The following is a 19072-nucleotide window of genomic DNA, read 5'->3' on the forward strand; positions in this document are numbered from 1 at the left end:
CCTGCATCCATCGTCAGGGATGTCAGAGTCTGCAGGAGGGCGAGAAACCCCCGGGGGGCTGCCAGGACCCGGCATCAGCACCCGGGTGACAAAAGCCATTTGGCCCCTGTGCTGAGGCTGAGGGCGGCGCTGCCTGCTCTCCGCTGGGCAAGAAATGCCCTCCCAGCAGGAGCCGTGGTGCAGCCCCTTCTCCCCCCGCTCGCTCCCCAGCCAGCGGCTCTCACTTGCGAGCAGCACATGGAGAACAGCTGTTTAAATCCTGCTTTCAGACATCAAAAGCCTCGCTGGGTTTCTCAAACAAACAAACATACCATAGGACTAAAGAAAAGGTGTAAAATAAATAAATGGAACAAGCTGTGCATTTTCTTTTAGTATTACAGCTGCTGTGGGAGATAAACAACAAGTAAATGTCACAAAACATCAATACAGAAGAAATTAACCTCACAAAAGCTCACATCCCCCCCTCCGCCTCCCCCCCAACTCCCAACAATTTTGCATTTCTGGAGTTCCCATCTAATGATTTTATTTTTCAATTAATTCCTTGACAGAGCGCCAGAACCTGCCTCCTTCCCCGCTAGTGGCTGCGGGGATGGGCAGGGGGACGGGGGTGCCAGCAGCCCCAACTCGCCTCCTGGCACCCATGCCGCTGAGCTCAGGGGAGGCAAAGGGGCTGCAAGGTGCCACCCCAAGACCCTGGAGCGACTCTTCCCAGCTCAACCATCCAAAAGCAAAAGGCACAACCCACCTGGGAGGAAGGTGCCAGCTCAGTGGATCTCCCTCCCCTTTACTCTGCCCTCCCAGCTCCTGCAGCCCTAGCCAGGCTCATGCTTGGGGCTCAGAAATGGCACCAAATGTGGTCTCAGCTCCCAAATCCATAGCAAGGAAGAGTGTGTCCCCCACCTGCCACCCCTTCCCCACCAGCCCCTGATGTGCCCCATGAGGAGACCCTACACAGAGGTGATGATGGGGGTTGCACGGCGGAGGAGATGCTGGATGTGGGGTGCTGGGTGCTAAGGGAGCAGCCCTAAGCAGTGCAGTGCAGCCAGAGGATCTGCTGTGGTGTGGGCAGGGGGCTGGTAGGGCAAATGACCCCCGCCGTGTGTGCTCCAGATTCACCAGCTCCCCAGCCACAGCACTGTTGGGGAGCACCAAAGCATCCCTCAGCACCACCTAACAAGGAGGAAAAGGGGGGTAAAAAACCCCAGGAGGGTGGGGAAGTGAATTGGTTCAACTTCAGTTCAGCCACTCCAAGCTGGTTAAGGTTTGCCCGCTAACGATCCCATTTGCTTCCTTTAAACAATAGCCAAAGCCGGCGGGGGTGGGCCGAGAGGGGGATTACCACGGGATTAGAACGTGGCAGGGTTGCGAATGCCACGCTAATCCTGCAGGGTTTTACTCTCCGGCTACGGCATGTGTTTGCATTAGTTACAGATGCTCTCTCTAAAAAAAAATATCTAAAAAAAAAAAAAAAAAAATAGAAGAAAGGACTAAAAAGGAAGCCCAAAAGGCTGGGAGGTGAGGGCAGGCGTGGTGGGTCTGTAATGCAGCCGAGAGGTAAAAGAAGCAGCGTGGGGGTCTGCAGCCAAAGGAGGAGCAACCTGGGAAAGATGACAGGGATGGAGAAGAATCTTCCCACCCTGCTGGGGAGGGCAGGAGGATCAGGTCCTGAGCAGAGCATGCCTTCCTCTGCAAACACTCTACTTCCAGCAAACAACTGTAAATAATCAAGGGCAAGCCACGCTGGGGCTCCACCGCTTTGCACGCACCCACAGCCCTCTGCTGAGACCGGGGGCCTTGCTGGAAACGCTCTCACAACTACAATACAAGCCAGACCCCCTCCTCACACACCTCTCTCATTTGCCTGCCCTGCAGCCTCCACACCCCCTCTTTCCAGCCCAACCTTCCTATAACCCCCCCCCCGCACAAGTCATTCCTTCCCCTTCCCACGTCTTACGTAAAATTCCCCATCTGTCAATTTAATTCTTTGATCGATGGGAAAGAGCAGGAAAAAACGGCCCAGCACAGCTGGCTTCCCAAGTTAGCCCTGGCAGGATACCGCCAGCCCCGCTGGTGACGGCTGAGTGCAATGTTTGTGAAGCGCAGAGAACACAAGTCAATAGTAATTTAACTGGATTGGGAGCGAGTACCTTCCCTGCACGGACTGCGAGCTCCTGGGAGAGAGGGAGCACACGCACGCTGAGGGTATCACTGCCTTGCTCACCAATCTTCCCCCAGTGAGGTTTCCCAGGATGGAGCTGTGCCGGCAACCGTGGTCCTGTGCCAGGCGAGCAAAGGAAGGGGGATCGAGCTGTTACAGACTCTTTGTGGGCTGCAGTGATGTGACTGTGGGGATACAGGAGATGCGCAGGTCTGCAGTGGGGCTCTGGATGTGACCCTGGACTGCATACCTCCAGATCTGCCTCTCACCCCAGGGCTGGCAAATTCAGCTGCAGGGCTTTGGGATCCCTTCATCACTATTTTGGCACAGCCAAAATATTCTCTCTGCTGGTTTCAAAGGCATCAGTGATCCTTGTCTGCCAAAGGGAAGATCCACCTGCCGAAATGAGGGCCAAGATGCTGCTGGTGGCAGAGTCTGTGCATCCCTCGCTGCTCTGATGTAGCGCTTGCCACGACCCTGCTCCACGTTATGGGCTGGATTAGAGGCCCTAAGGCCAACCTTCCCATGGCTTCTCCTTACCTCACTACAGTAGATAAGTCTCTTTATCCACAGTAGCATCAAATCCTCCCCTGTAGCTGGCCAAGCTCTCAGGCTCTCCAGCCACCTTGCAGCAGTGGGTCCCACAGATTAACAATGCATGGTGGGGTGCAATTAAAGCTCAAAGAAAGCTTCTTTTTTGTCCCTAACATAAGACACTGCCTCACGATGAAAAGAAGGTGCACTCAGAAATGAGCAAAAAGACTTAAACCTCTTACAGACGGCTCAGAGGCAGGAAAGCAAGCGCAGGGTGTAGTGCCTCTGTCCCAGCCGTCAGGGCTAGGCTGCGGCTTCACTCCTGATAGCATTACAGAAACCATCTCTGGCAGCTGATGACCACTTCTGGGCTCCTCACTTTCTCCTGGAGCATTACAAAGACTTAGAATAAGCCATGAAGAATAACCTGAAAACTACACAAAATGGGAAGGAAGCCTATTCCATTTTATTGCATCTATTAGACCTATTGAAAAGATGGCTCAGAAATGGCTTGATTGCCACTACAAATGCTTGCACAGAGAAAAGACTTAGGAGACCAGACCTCTCTTTAACCTAACAAATAACAGCAGAGTGAGACCTGGGAACTGGAAGCCAAATCTCTATAAATGGTGTCTAGAAATATGGCGCATAATTGTAGCACAGAGAAGTCAGTGGTAGGACGTGTGTCCCGCAGCCCAGGTCTAGGCTTTACGAAGTATTTCCTTCCTAAGACAAAAATGGCAGGGATGACACTGGCACTGCTGGGTGAGGGGTCTTGGGTGGTGCTACCCAAGACACCAGCCTGAAAGATCGAGGTTGCTCTTTCAAAGCTGGCAATGCAGAAATCTGCTGTGATGGCAGCGAGACGGAGCAGGATGAGCTCATGGCTCAAGTCAAACTCACCACCCAACCCAGGGGAGTGCAGGTCAATGTGTTGTCCCACTGGACCTGGGTGACAGCAACCCCCCAGGCCTTAGAGCAATCTTCTCACCCTCTGTTAGCACTCTGCAGCCTCTCCTACATGCAGATACACCATGTGCTAACTGTGGAAACATCTGTGCATCACTGTTGTGCCCACAGCAAACCAGAAACTGCACAGAAAAGAGGAAATAAAAGAAGAAAAAGAAGAAGCTTTTCAAAACACTTAAATTCCCATTGCATAAAACTTGGGAGAAATGTGTCTGAAAGCCCCGTGAGATGGACAGTCTCAGTCCCTTGTCCTGCTTTAACACTTTCACCTCTTCTGGTATGTGCAAAGTCCTTGGCATGCTCCCTGGTTGCTTTTACTTCTGTGGAATAACCAGGAAAAGGGCCAGAAGCAGCAGAGGCCATGCATCACCCTGTACTGATGGCACAGCACTGCCAACACGGCTTGATACAAACACACAACGCTGCTACAGCAAGACCAGCCTCTCCAAACAGCACGGGTGGCTTGTGGTGTTGTAGGCCTCCAGGTCCAAAAGGATCACAAAAGGCTTTCAGAGAAAGGAAAAAAAGAAAAAGATTCTCCCGTGGGATGGCAATGCTATAAATGCAATAAAAAGAAATTTAGGGCAGGAAAAAAGGAATAAGCTGAGTTAGGTGGTCGGATAAGACCCACTCCATCCACCACTGCACCTTTTGATAGCATCTGCCTCCACGTCCTGCTTCTCAGACGCTGCTGGCTGGGCTTGGCTTGGGGAGCAACACAAGGACTGCAGCAGCAGCGGCTTTTGGTGGTAAAAAGCAGCTGAAGACACCAAAGACCTCAGGGTCTCAACTCTTTCCTGAGCCTTGAAGACACAAAATTATTTTTTCTCTCCCATTCCCAGCCTGGTCCCTTCCTACCTGACAATAAGGGACCACAAGTGCCTGACCACTGAAGCCTGCAAAGCTGTGGGAAGACCCTCACACAACATCCACACTGGGGAGGGAGAAGAAAATTCATGGGGACACCCATGAACAGTGCAGGGATGTCTGAACTGCTCCTGTGCCTTGTGGGGAGAGAAGGAAAGTGGGTGGGTGGGAAATGGGTATTGGTAGGAAAAAATTAGCTTGGTTTCTGGTTAAGAGAATCCAGTCTGCAGCACCAGTGCAATGAGATGTGCGGTTTCAGCCCAGCTGTTCAGCTGGCTGCAGGGATGAGGAGGATTCAAGGCAGGGCAGCAGTGCCGTGTGTGCTCTGTATCCTCTGCCCTGGCTCCACGTGGGAAAACCAGCCTCCAGCTATGTTGGGGAAGAAATATGAAGGAGCATCCCACGGGGGCCGAAGTCTGGTAGCTGCAGTTTTCCCCTCTTTATCACTATCGCTTTCTGCACACCCACAGCAAAAGGGACAGAGCCTGGCTCCCTCCCCTCCTCAGGGCCGCTGGGCATCACTGCCAGAAACCCTGCCGCAAGCCTGTCTTGAAACCAGGAGAGGGCACTTCCCAAAGAAAGAAAATCCCACTCATGAAACTCCAGCCTGCCAGTGCGGTGCAGAATGAGACCCGGTCCCAGGCACCAGACAGCGCCGGGTGCCCGCTGGCTGCCCCAGATGGGCTTTGTTATTGAGAAACGCTTCTGGCAGATCCCGCTCTGCCGCAGGATTAGCTACCAGCAGTTTTGCAGTGGAGGACGCGCCTGTGCACCAGACAGGGCTGAAGTCATTGGATGTTATTTCTCTCTCCTCGAGATGGGCTGAAGCACAGCAATGACGGCCGCCTTCAATCACATTTTCAGTCCCTAAAGATGGGGAGTGATAACCTTGCTCCTGTTTTTCAGCCAAGCCCCTGGGGCCACTGCAGCTCCAAGGCTGCATCTCCCCTGGGATGTGAAAACACTCTTCCTGCCGCTCTCCCAGAGTCCCCCACCTCCACGAGGAAGACCCCAGAGAGGGGGGCTGGAGCAAACACAAACAGAAATCAGGAGGCAAGCTGAGCCTGGGGGAGATGGGAGGTGACAGCTCGAAGGCAGCAGCCAGCATCTGCTGCAAGTCTGCAACTACCGTAAAGCCAAGACTATTCCCCCCACCTCCAGATTCAGCAGAGTAGAAAGGGAGAAAGGAGATCCCGAATATAAAATGGGATGCATGAACCATCACATCTTCTGCCTTCTCCACCCAGGTGGAGACTCACATCACTATGATAAAGTATGATCTGTCCCGCTTCCAGTGGTGGGTTCTGGGTGGGCACATGCACCCCTCAGCTGCGCCCATCCTCCCTGCTGCCTCACGTGTGCCCCCAGCAGCACAGCTCCATGCCCAGGCTGTTACACATCCCTGGACACTGCCGTGCTCCTTTTGGTTTCCTTTTTGCCACCCCGTTGGAGATCAGCCTGTGGATCCCAGCACATCCCACTTTGCTCCCCGCCTCCCCGGCTGTACCCACCCTCAGCCCTTGCACCACCAAACTGCAGCTTCCCCAGCCTGTAACAACCAGCACTGCACACACGACTCCACGAACGCGAGGCCACGTCCCGCTGGAGTCAAGCTTGCTAAATAAGAAGCCTTGCTGCTCTCCCATCGCTGGGGATTGCAACATGCAGCCCCACAACTGCTTATGCCAACACCCCAGGCAATGGGCACGTGCGTGATGGAGAGGGGAAGCTGGGAGGGGATGCAGGAGGAAGAGCATTGATCTTCAGCTTAGCCCTCCAGCCCAGGGGAGCCCTTCCTACATAAATATTTGCCAAGCAATGCATTTGTGCCTGTCGATGGCTGTCAATAGGAGCCTGCAGTGCTGTTATCTGCGGAGCTGTCATTCTCGGGAACCTGGTCCAAACAACCCTCTCTGCATCTCAACCAACGGCCAAATTACTTTGTCCTTTTTAATCTGCGTGCTGCGTGCACAGAGCCTGTCCCTACATACAGAGCACCCTGGGGTGCAGGCGGACGGAGCAAAACCACTGCAGCTGGCAGGTGCCACTGAGGCGCCTCGGCAGTGCCAGCACATGGAGAGTTAACCGGCTCACATGCACACAGAGCTGTCAGACAAAGCCCTGGCCTGGATGCCTCCTGCTTCCCCCTGTGCTTGCATTGTCAGGCTTCAGCATCTACCTGCCAGCTCCAGCAAGCCGGCAGCAGTGGGGAAAGGGCTGGCGTGGGCAGGCAGCATGTGCCAGATGGGACGGTGCCAGCCAGGGCTGTATCAACAGGCCAGAAGGATGCTGCTACGTTACCGTGGAAATGGTCTGCCGTTTTCCGTCTCAGGGCCTCCACCGTCTCCTCCGTGTCTGCCCACTCCAAGACCAGCCTCCGACCGTACAAATGTGTGCTGTGGCACAGGGCGTTGAATGCTTTCTGCAGAATTAAGAGAAGAAAAAAAATTAATAAGGGAAAAAATAAAACCAGGCTCACATGAGGAAAAGCAAAAATGTCCCTCCCTCTGCCCTGAATCCAAAAGGTCACCAGAGAACATCCTACTTTGAGCACTTTGCTCTGATGGGGCAGGATTCATCTCCATCAGTAGCTTTGACTTGATCATTTATCTTCTACATAGTTGCAGCTGAGCAAATACCCATCGCCATTCCTGCAGGCTGCTGCTGCTCCCTAGGGAGCAGGCTGAAATCCAGCAGAGCAAGCACCTCAAGGTTGGCTGCAGCCTTGCATCACCCCGGGACCACACCTGAGCCAGGAAAGCTGCCGCCTGGGAAGGCTGCCGAGAACCGGGGCAGTGCTGGGTGGGCTGGCTGCAAACCAGGACCCTCACAGGCAGTGCAGCACCACTGGGTTGGCACAGGCAGAGCAACCTCACAGCTCTCCACCTAACTGTTCTCTGCTGGCACACAGTAAAGCACAGCTCCAGCATGAGTAGGGAGGTTGCTTTCTGCTCAGGGGCACAAGTTTGAAGAAGTACAAGCCCGCCAGGGAAAGCTGCTTTCCTCTCACCAGCCGTGTTGGTGCTGTCAGCCATGGTGGCAGCAAATGTAGCAAAGCCAGAAGCCAATGCAGAAGTCCTCTTCTCTTTTTGCCTATGGTGGTTTGCTACGTTACAGAAATCCACAGGTTTCCTCATTGTTAGATGCTGCTTAATAACATCCGTACAGCTATAATCTCTCGCTGATGTTTAATACAAGAACGTGAGCCAGCACAGTAGCTCAGACGGCTTTCTGTGCCTGTACGCAACCAGCTGAAGCATTCAGGAAAGAAACTGACTTGATCCAGGGAAGGTTGATTTTGTCTTTATTTCCTACATAATACTTTCAAGGAAATTTAGGACTGAGCAGGATTTGGTCCATAATGCAAATACACAAACACACTGGTCCAATATTTTCATCCCCAACAGGGCTACAGAAAAGGGGCCCAAAATGTTCTTTTAAAATTCCCAGCTAAGGCTGGGATTATGTCAGGTTATAGGCTCTGCAAACATGCATCCCTGGAACAAATATGGCACCTAGAGGACCACAGAATCACATCTCACTGTCCAACAGGGATGTGTTCTCCCACATGGAGGCCCCCAAATCAGCACCAGTCCTACAGAATATCAGACCTCTCCACTGAGTTGTCCACTAAATGGTAATTTTGAACCACTGTGGCTGTCCGCAGACGTCATGCCTCTGGGCAGAGGGGCAAATCCTGCAAGAGCCTTTGGCTGCCCACGACCACTCTGCAACAGCCAGGACCCTGCCTGAGCTGCTGGTTACAAAACTCAAAAACCTCCCCCATTTCCAGTAATCAGCACTCAGTAACCTGGGTCTTTCCCTCCTTCTGACTCCCTTTCACTCATATAATTCTCATTCATTATAAAAAAAGAGAAAGGAGAAGCACCAGTTCCACCTGCTCTGGAGCATTGCTGGGATTCCCCACCTTCAGCTGCTGGCTCCCCAGGGCTGGCCCTGGCAGGGTGGCATGCCTCCTTTTTGGGGAATCTGTTACTTTCTGAAGGGCTGCAAGCCTGGCTGGTGCTTTTGCAGCTATAGCTGGTTTTATTTGCTGCTGCTGCTGTTTTAAAAGCCTATCTTCCAATTAGCAAAGCAATGTGTTGGCTTAAATAAACACTCGGGGGGAGGTGGCAGTAGGGAGTTGTGATGGCTGTTTACGTTGGCACAAAGAGCCATTTCCAAAGCCTGGCAAACAACTACAGCTCTAATCACTGGGTCTCATTTGTTATACTTTCTAATTTCTCACTTCCTGAAGCACAAGGAAGAGGAAGGTGGGAAGACAGCAGACAGCCCCAGCAACCTCACTGCACTCTGTAGCAGGTCATGGGAGGAGGGCAGATCATGCCGAAACGTGTCCACGATCACAGTGCAACGTGCGGTGCTTGGTGGGCTCTCATCCTCCAAGCCACTTGCTCTGCCACATCCTCCTTGTTGCAGGATTGCTTCCACGCCCTGCCAGGCACACGCATCTGCTCAGCCCAGTCCGGGATGAGGCATCCTCTAGTTTTGCAGGCAGCACTGGGAAAGGTCATGGAGCAAGAGGGAAGGCAGATGCTGCCATCAAGTTGCATTGCATGAAAGAAACCCACTGGGACAGATGTGTCTGCCAGCAGTCTGATGACACTGGTCCTTCCCAGCCAAATGCACTCTCAAAATGAGCTCTTTTGCACCCAGGACGAAGCAAAGCTCAGCCCACCACTGCTCCAGCCCATGCAGGAAAGGGCGTGCTTGGAACCCTGCTCCCCACAGTCCCATCTTCCAGATGGGTTCCCAGAGATGGGGCTGCAGAAGAGAAGCCATGCATTTCAGGTGAGAAACACTTGAGTGTCACTTCCTTCGGAAATAAGCTAAAAAATAAAACTTAGTTCTTCATGGCTGAGAGGAATGAAAACTTTTCCAGAGGGGAAAAAAAAAAGAGAAACCACTGATGATTTAAAAGACAAAGGGATGAAGAGGACAAATGCCATCCTCATAGATCCATATTGCTGGAAACCTTCCAGCGAGAAGAAGAAATTTGCCACTGCTGCTATTCCAAATGAAAAGACAGGTAGGGAAAAAATCTATTCTAATTACATGAGAAATATGAAATGAGGACAAGAAGGCTGACTTTCAAAGAAAGTGGGGCTGGAGGCAGGAACTATCCTCAGGGCGCAGCTCCTCCACTCGAGTGTCTGCCTTCCCAGAACATCTCCTTTGAAGACCAAAGCATTGGCCAGAGGTTTGTTTAGCTGTAACCAAACTAAGGATTAAGAGAAGTGTGGTGTCCGCTCATCCGAGAGAGAGTGAGACTCACCTGAAAAGACCTCTAATTACCACAGCTTCGTGCCAGCCTACACACTTAAGAAAAGGAGAGCCTCCACCATGCAAGGCTTGCTATCCTTAAATGTCAAAAAGAGATTTCATTAAAGCTGCCACATTTGGCAATACACCCACTGCCAGGTAACACCAAAAGCTGAAGAGCTTTGGCAAACCTCCTCGCAGGTCTCTTTTGCTTGCCAAATACTTTAGGGGTTGCATGAAAACCCTAACGGCCTTCTCCCCCTAGAAAATAGGATTTGAGTATGTTTAAAAATGTCATTTCTGAGCTCTCCTGAATATGATTTTGCTGAGTTTGGTTCAAGCTTAACGTTATGGCTCAGCGCGGCACAATTTTTGTTGCTAGCTCCGAGTACAGCTTGGGCAGAGCTGGAGCCCAGGCAGAGGATGGAGAGGCAAACAGAGCAGGGAAAAGCAAAGAGAGAGGAAGGGGAGAGGCTGGAACAGCAGCTTAAAAGCGTTTGTGGGATTCAGAAAGGGAATTTTAAAATTAAGGGGTGGCTGATAAACTGACATGAAGCCCTGACTGCTGGGACAAGATAGACACTGCTTTGGAGCACAGCCTGCTGTGCTGGGGCACTGGAAAGACAGAGATCAAGAGACTGAACCATTGCGTCTGTCACCCCTGAGTGCTATGGCTCCATCTCTAAATGCTATCTTAATTTGGAGGACAGTGCTGCTCTGCCTATAGATTCCCCCTTGCCCTATTAAATACTCAAGCCAAAGAGCCTCCGGGCTGGAGTCATTAGAGGGACAAAGGGTCAACAACATTAGGAGACTGATAAATTTGCCTTCCTCGCAAGAGCCAGTCCCAACTGAGGATGCTCTCTGTGATGCCAGCTGCACACACGGATTTTTCCTTCTGTGTACATGCATTTTTAAAGGGTTGACTGTCTTTCCCGAATGGGCAATTTCTATTTGGAGACCAGATGTATTTTTATATCAACAGGGGAGAAAAGGGGAAACTCAGCTTCCAGTTAATAGTTCAAAAATAAAAACAATCCCACAACAATTCTGCACAGGGAACATCAAGAAACATGTCAAATAGTTAATGCTTCCTTAACCAGAGTTAATTTGTTATTGCCAGTGGATCAAAGTTTCCCTTCTCATCCCTTAACTTCTCTGCACTCCCACTCAGTGATCAGCTGGCACTGCAGATATAAACCCAAAGGTCTCATCAGCAGGCATACAGACCCTCTTTGGGAGTATTATTTTGTCCCTGCCCATTGCAGCCTTTGACATGGGTTCCCCCCCATTTCCTGGCTTCGCACATGTGCGTGCTGTGATCTGTTAAATGCTCACGACAGAGAACAGAGAGTGCTGCTAATTTCATCTGATGGTGGTGTAACACTCCCGGTCGAGGTCCATCCATCACCCTGGGAGCCGTCAAACGACCCAAGAGATGGCCCCAGCTGCAGACGTCACTGTGGGAAAGCCAGGCGTGAGACTGGGGCTCTGAAGGATGAGCAAATGATGGGGAGAAGATGCTACCAGCAGCAGCCCATGCCCTGCCCGAATGTCACCTCCCCTGCAGGCAATGCAACCCGCTGCCTGAGGAGTGTGGCATGGGTGCTCACCCCTCCCAAGAGAGCACCTCTGGGCAGGGCTGGCTATCCTTGAGTGGGTCGCAGAGCATCAGGGGAGGCTGAGGGGATGACACCCAGCCCCACGGGACAGGTCTGCAGGCACAGCATCAGGGAGTCTGAAGGGGGAGCGCCACATCTCTTGTGGCTTTGGAAAACCTCCATACACTCTCCCACTGCAGCTGTGATTGCTCAGAGAAAAAGACAAACACGGGAGGTCACAGGCTTTAAATGCCCAACAAAGCCACCCTAACTATTCTATTACAAAAACATCATGTTTTATAAGATGCTTATAAGCGATTTCCAGATTACCACTCTGAGCAAAAACGCCATTGACAGTCACAGCTATTCAGCTCAGAGGTCTCCAGGCCCACTCCCCTCCTCTCTCATTTCACTTAGCAATAAACTCTAAGCCAATTATGTCTGTGTTTACAATATTCGGGATCCTATTCATCAATACACAGCGCATCCTCTTCCAGACAGCCAATGGAGTGTACTTGATGTGCCACTTGTGAGACAATGAAATCCCTCAGAGAGATGAGGGTGGAAAAGAAGGAAGAAGAGCTGCTTTGCTGGAAAAGAAGCAGCACCCCCCGAGTGCTCTTCCACAGGGTGGCTCGCTCCCCACACGCCTGCCTCCCACGGCCCCTGCAAGCTCCGGGAGCGGTGCCCTGCGCTAGCACCCTGCCTAGGTCTCTCCCCTTCAGCTGGGTGCCAGTGCTCACCAGCCACAGACGGGTTTCCTGCTGCTGAGATCTCTATTTGTAGCTGGAATCAGCCCCCAAGGGGCTGAAGAGGGATGGGAGGCAGACACGAAGCCTGTGCCCTGTTTCTTCCAGAAACCAAGCAGAAGAGTGGGTGCTGTCTCATTCACCCCCAAACTGAGCAGCAGTAACGAACCAGCCAGGTCCCTGTATGCACCTTTCCACCAGATGCTTAAAGTTTCCTCAGGAAAAGATTAATTCCAAACCCAGGAACAAAGCCTGAAGGACTCTGGAGTGAAGCAGAGGTTAAAGCAAAGCTGCCCAGAGCTGGGGTTTGAGCAGAGCCACAGGCACAGCCCCCCATGCAGGGAGAGGAACCATGCTCCTGGGGGGCTCCCTGCACCCCACGCTGCCCAGGGAGCTGGCTCCCAAGGGGAGGATGAATGCTGAGCAGAAGGAAGTTTGAATTAGGATCAATAAAGGACTAACAAAGAAACTCTATGTACTGTGTTATACGGGAGGTCAGACTGGAACGGATGATCTAATAGTCCCTTGTGATCCCGGATCAATGAATCCTGTCTAAAAACATAAACACAGGCTATGCTTGCTACCCGCTCCTCTCTCTGTTCACAGGCTTGAGAATTTGGAGTCTCAGGGAGCCGGTGGAGTCATGTGGTCCCTTCCCTTCAGCAATAACATCCCTTGGCTCATGCCCACAACCATTCCTTTTCCAGATACTGTGCAAATCACCAGGAGCCAGCATCGGGGATGAAAACCACACCGCTCTGGTGCTGGCAGTGGCCACACAGAAGCTTACAGTGAAGCTGAGGACCCTCTTCTGCCCAGTGCATGAGACATTATGCCTGGTCCAGCCTGTTCCTGAACCTTTGGCAAAGGGTAAAAGCAGAATACTATCAGACTGGCTACAAGCCCCTTGTTTCTTCTGCAAACATAGAACTTAAACATATAGGGAAAGCTTTAAAAAAAATAGAGCATTTTGAACAGCAACTTATTCTGGCTTAAAATGCTATGGAGTATTTTGCAGCATAAAGTGCCTACAGATTGCAAAAATGTCAAGACATTGGAATAATAGGATTTGCATTTTTTGGTTAAAGCAAAATGTGCTTGCACCCTGCAGGCTTTGAAAGCTCAGTTCTCGGTGCTGAGAAAGTTGTTTTGCAGGCACAGCTGCCTGCTGCCAACATTTTCCATATTGCTGTCAAATAGCCAGCACAGACCACCCTGAGAAAGGATCCTTGGCCAACCCAGGACAGATAGCTCCCCTCTTCCAACCAAGACAACGACTGTATCACAAAACTTGACCTTTGTTTTTGTGCTCAGCAAGGCAAAGCAGACACAGATCTTTCTCTCTGCTTACTCATCCTTTTGACCAATTCACAACTACTGCTCTTCTGTTGCTACTTGAAAAACACCAAGGTAAGGCTGCTCACAGGGATTCTCGAAGCACACAGAGGAACTGATGCACATGGGCCCTTCACAGTTCAGAAATCAGTAAACAACCACAATATCCAAAACTCACCTAAAACCGAAGCAGTGGTGGAGGTGAGACATGTGCTCAGGTTTCCTGATGTGTTAACACTGCGTCAAAACCATTCCTTCTCACCTTGCTTCAACAAATCTGAAAAAATGCCTCTGTCCTCCTACATTGCAAGAATTTTTAGCCATTTTATCAGTTGCACCAAACTTACGCCCCTTGCAGCTTAGGTTGTGGTTTCTGTGGTGTAACTTCCAGTGCTTACCCACATGAAGGTTTTAGCCTCAGTGCAGCTTTGCTAGTGACTGGCAACAGCCTGCCCCAAATCTGGGCTAAGCCTCAGTGGGACGGAGCCTCCGGGCTCCCTTCCTCACCTTCTGCTCCAAGACCAGGCTGGGAGGGTGCCAGAGGGGAAGGACTACATCTCACCTTGGCATCCTGCTTGGTGATGAAATCCACAAAGCCAAAGCCCCGGTGGGATCCTGTTCCTGCCATTTTCTTGGGCAGCCGGACAGTCTTCAGCTCTCCAAAGGTGCTGTGAATGAGAGTGGGAAAAGCAAAACCACTGTGAAATCAAGGGAAGAACCATTGTTTTATCACAAACCATGGCACTACTGGTTGCAGACCCACATTGCAGGCTTGCCAGTGCTGAAGATTCGGGTGAGTGGTGTCCCGCAGCTGCTCTGCTTCCTTGTAAGCCCCATGCCCAAAACACCTAGTAACAGCTAAAAACACAGCCTGGATTTCAAGGGTCTTCCTTTCAGGTCACAAACCTTAACAAAGCGAAAAACTTCTTTAATGTCACTGCTATTCTTCTCCTCCTTTTTGGAGATCTGCAGAAACCAGGGACCCAGCCTGCATGCCATACCCTGTTCAGGGCGGGCAAAGAGCATCTCCAGGTTACCAGGAGGTAGGACTGCTCCTAACTGCCATTGGAACAGATTTATTTGCACCTCTGAAGAGGGGCTGGAGCGCACAGGATAAGGCACGAGCCAGAGCATGGCCCCACAGGGACCTATTATCTTCCCAGAATAGCTCCTCAATCCCCAGAGCCCGTTGTAGGCACTACATCCACAAAGGTCTCATCCCTCTGCTCAGCAGATGCTGGGCATAATTTTTAAGATTGGATTCCCTCGCTCCAACACTTCACTTGGGCACCTGCGTTTCCCATCCTGCACCCAGCCTCTTTCATGGGCTCGAATAAACTGGTTTTACTTAAGTTTGCTGAATCTATAAAGGGAAATGGGTGAATTCAACAGACCCAAGTCCTACACAACAACCTCCAGACCTGTCGGCATTTCAGACAAGTTTTTGAGCGCCAATGGGACGGAAAGTCAGGAGGGGGAAGATAAGGGGGTTTCTATTTAGCTAGTGGGTGTGGGGTAGGGCTGGCAGCATCTGTGCTTGGCCGCAGCCCAGCGGAAACCTTGTCACAGCATGCCCATCCCTGGAGAAGGGACTTGGAAGCACACAGCCAGCCCACCAGCCTAAACCTTGTCCAAAAAGCCTGAAAACAAACCCAAAGGCAGCGCTCGTTGGACACCCCGCTCCAGTGCTGTCCCCTGGAGAAATTCCAGGACAAAGCCAATGCTTTCCCTGCATCCGAGCTCCCGCTTCCCCATCTCCTCCCCTCCCCTTACACCCATTTATCAAACACATATGCACAAACTGCAGGCAATAAATATTTAATGTGGACCGGGTCTGAATAGATGTGTTATTTTATTTGAAAATCTACACACACACGTGCATACACAAAAGGAGCCTGGGATGCAGCAGTGCCAAAGAGTGCCTGGGAATAAACACAGTAAAGGCCATAAACGCTCTCGTGAAATGATATAAGCTAAATCCTGGGAGTTAACCTGGTGCACTGGCAGCATGACCAGGCATTCATCTACCCAATTTCCTTAGGCAACGTGGTGTGTAAATGTACCATTATGAAGCCTCAAAATGAATCCGCACGTCTCCTCCTCGGTGCTTTCCCTCCCTCTCTCCCTCCTGCCCCCTTCGAGCTTGCGCTACACAAACAAACAAACAAGCCTGAGCGGAGGCGAGGGAGCAGCCTCGGCTGGCGGGGATGCTCGGCGCCAGGAGCAGCAGGAGCGCTGCCGGATTTCCAGCAGCAGGAGGGTCCTGCTGCCAGAGGGTGTGGGTGACAGGCCCCAGGAGCTCTGTAGGTGGCTCCTCTCCCTTGCAGCATCCCTGTAGGATCTCAAATGCCACAGCTGGGTTAAGGGAGAGGTAACGAGATTGCTCCTGGCCCAAGGAGATGACCAGCTAGCTAGGAAAGACAGCCAGTGGGTGGCAAGGGCAAGGGAGTGCTTGTTCCAATCTAGCAGTCCATGGAAAACATCCTGGGCATTGCCCTGGGGGAGCAGAACATTTGCTAAAGAAATACGAGCAGAATATTTGCTAAAATATTCTCCGACAACACTCGCCCTGTGCACCAAAACACCACGTGTCTCCCTTTGACACCGAGACCCGACGTGCAGGATGGGCAAGCAGGTGCCCAGCAGCAACAGGACAGATATGGACCCCAGGACTCCGGGTCCCAGGGGAAGTCATGATGACCCACATCAGCCTGGGCAGAGATGGAAGAACCTGCCCCTTCCTTTCCAGCTCAGAGGAGCCTGAGCCACCCACACTGGGAGATGTGTGGAGGCAGTGAGGACCCGGACCCGATCCAGAGCAGTGCTGGCCATGAGCATCTCCCTGGGCAGAGGGTTGGGGGCAGAAAGGACAGCGGTACATGGCAGAGGATCCCAGAGAGATGGGTCTGTCAGAGGAAGCTGCAGTGCAGCTCCCAATGGCGAGCAGGCAAAGTGGGGGGGTGAGGAAAGCCGAGGGGCATGGCAGAGACAGGGCTGACCCCACCCGGGCTGCCGAGTAAAACACCCTCCCCCCCACTGTGGCGCTAATTAGAAACCACAACACAGCAATTACCATCCCGGGAGCTGTGAATGAAGTGGCAAGCTCGGGCCTTTAATGTTCTCCTCTCCAGTGCCAGGCAGAGACTCACACCTCTCTTTTCCAATTATTTCCTCCGGATTTGGGGGGAGAGAGACAGAGGCAGAGGGAACCCAATTACCCCCCACAGTGCCAGGCTCCCAGTACCTGGGGAAGCCAGGTGCTGCTGTGCTCGCTCCCCCGCCGGCTGCATCAATGCTGCAGCCTTCCAGCTCTGGGATGGCCATGGATTCTGCCACAGCTGCCACGGGCCAAGCCACAGGAGCAGGGATGGTGGAAGGAAATGGGATGCAGCTCATCACCTGGGTGAAACCTGAGCCAAACGACAGGGGAGGGAAAAAAAAAAGCAGCTTTTATACAGGCTGCTGAACTGCAGCTCGCATGTAAGATCCCATCGGGCTGTTTTAGAACACGTGCTTCCCCGGGGTGGGGATGGCTGTGCAGGTGGAGGGGCTCACAGCACCTCAGACCCAGCATCGCTGCCACCTCCATCCCGTTCCAGCACACTGCTCTGAAGGACTCAAATGGCATGAAAACATGGCATGTGCCCCCAGGAGCAGGGGTCCCTCTTGGAGCTGACCACCTATCTTTCCACGGTAAACTGGACCAAAGCTTGCTGCTGGTGCAGAGTGCAGCACCCTGCCAGGCTGCTCCTTACCCTGAGCACAATGGTTTAGAGAAGTCCCTGGAGTCAGTGTGAGTGTGAAACCTGAGAGGTTTCTGGATTTGTACCCACTGGCATCCATGTCTTCTCTGAGTGCTCCCGAGCTTCTGCGCCAGCACCAGGGCTCAGCCACAGCACAAGCACTGAAGGACCTGGTGGTTATGGAAGCAAAGCCCCTTCCTTCTTGAGACGTTGACTCGTTTGCAGTCATAACCTCCTTTCTGGTGAGTCCTGTCCCCACCAGAGCCACGTGGCTGGCCTGGGGCTGGATTTCTGGCAGGGCACCCCTGCAGTTCTTGGTGGCACCAGCCCAAGCTGAGATTTCATCTGTAAGGAGTGCAGCCAAGGTGTCCAACAAAACCAAACGTCTTGTATAAAGAACCTCCCCGTGGAGCTGCTCACGATTCATACAGGCAGTTTGGAGAGGGGCAGAAGGAAAGAGCCAGAACTTTGCCATGGAGGCAGCAGGTTTGCAAAGCCCCCACTAACCCAGCACGCGTATGGCTCCTCCATTGCCTCCCAGCTTCTTTCCTCACATATACATGAAAACTGGTGTCCAAACAGCTGTCCTCTGAGATCCTGAGTGGGGGCCAAGGTTCTGAGGGGAGGACAGAGTGCATGTCGAGGTGTGGGGTGGGTCTGGAGGATGTGGCTCTTCCAGCCTCCCTCTGCCTGTGCTCCCCATGTGCTGCAGGCAGCTGCCAGCCAGGCTGGCAAAATCCCTCCTCACGCCTGTCCTCGCTCTCCCAGGCCTGGCACATTTTCATGCCGTTGGCTGAAAGGGATGACAGCCCCAGACAAAATGCTGCAACTAAGATATTTCCTAAATGAGAACCTTTGTTTCATGCCAACCCAGATTTACTGGGAAACCAGTAAAAGCCTGTACCAGCCCTGGCTAAGCAACGATCCACACGACTGCAGAATAAAGACAGCCACAACCTTTCCCTTGACAAGTCACCTGTCTTCAGCTCAGCAGAAACACGCAATGTTCCCAGAGATGCCAGAAGGGACATCCCTTCCCTCCCACCCACAAGGGATCCAGCACTTCTACATGGCATGCTGGCTATCAGCTGCTCTCCCAAGGCTTTGGCAGCTCTTCCAGTGGTGCTGCAGCCACCCCCTCACTTCCATGGCTGAATGGGGGGAAGAGAAGTCGCTGTCTCCTCCACGCTGCACAATGTACGGTGCAAGCCGGCTGCAGGTCACAGGAACATCACTCCTTGGGATTGTAATTATATCCTTCTGGCACAGGCCAGCTGGTAGGCAAGTCCTCTGCCTGCTAATCATAGGACATTACATTGCAATTGAACAGAGCACACTCCAGCGCAGTAGATAACACACTGCTCACTTGGCTTTGCCTATTTACTAGAAGGTGCTTGTGCATCCTTCATCAACATGGCCAAGGAGCCAGAAGAGGACCAGGGATACAGGTGGTCTCCAGAAACCTCCTTCCCTCCTCTGCCAGCACAACATGCAAGCTCCTACCCTGCGGCTCCCTCCCCTTCCATCACCGCTCTGCTGCTACAGGCACAGCCCCAAATCCTCTGCACTTCCACCCCAGTATTGCCAGGCACGCGAGTGCCAGCACCATCTTCTGCCGATGACTCCACCGTCTTTTCACTGCTCCTCTTTTCCCATTGGGTTTGTTTGAATTTCTGCCCCCTGCTTCCAAGTCTCTCCCCATGCTCGCTCAGCCCCCAACGTCTTGGTCTGGTCCCATCACTGCCTCAGGCAGCCACAACGGCCATTTGCACACACTCATTCATGGGATGGGTACCTCCAGGTCAGGGTAAACACTACTCCAGCTGGGAAGCA

The 19072-nt window shown here is 52.4% G+C and overlaps 1 protein-coding gene across 1 annotated transcript in view; it reads right to left on the bottom strand.

The window, feature by feature from the left end:
• The window catches only part of RBM19 (RNA binding motif protein 19), a 70265-nt gene that overhangs the window by 10549 nt on the left and 40644 nt on the right, over positions 1 to 19072 (bottom strand). Inside the window, exons 22-23 of the mRNA XM_055722905.1 lie at positions 14059 to 14164; positions 6830 to 6950 (exon numbers count right to left, since the gene is read on the bottom strand). Coding sequence (XP_055578880.1) covers positions 6830 to 6950; positions 14059 to 14164 — 227 coding nt within the window. The remainder of the gene's footprint in view (positions 1 to 6829; positions 6951 to 14058; positions 14165 to 19072) is intronic.

Source organism: Falco cherrug, chromosome 1 (assembly GCF_023634085.1).
Source record: "Falco cherrug isolate bFalChe1 chromosome 1, bFalChe1.pri, whole genome shotgun sequence".
Taxonomy (NCBI): Eukaryota; Metazoa; Chordata; class Aves; order Falconiformes; family Falconidae; genus Falco; species Falco cherrug.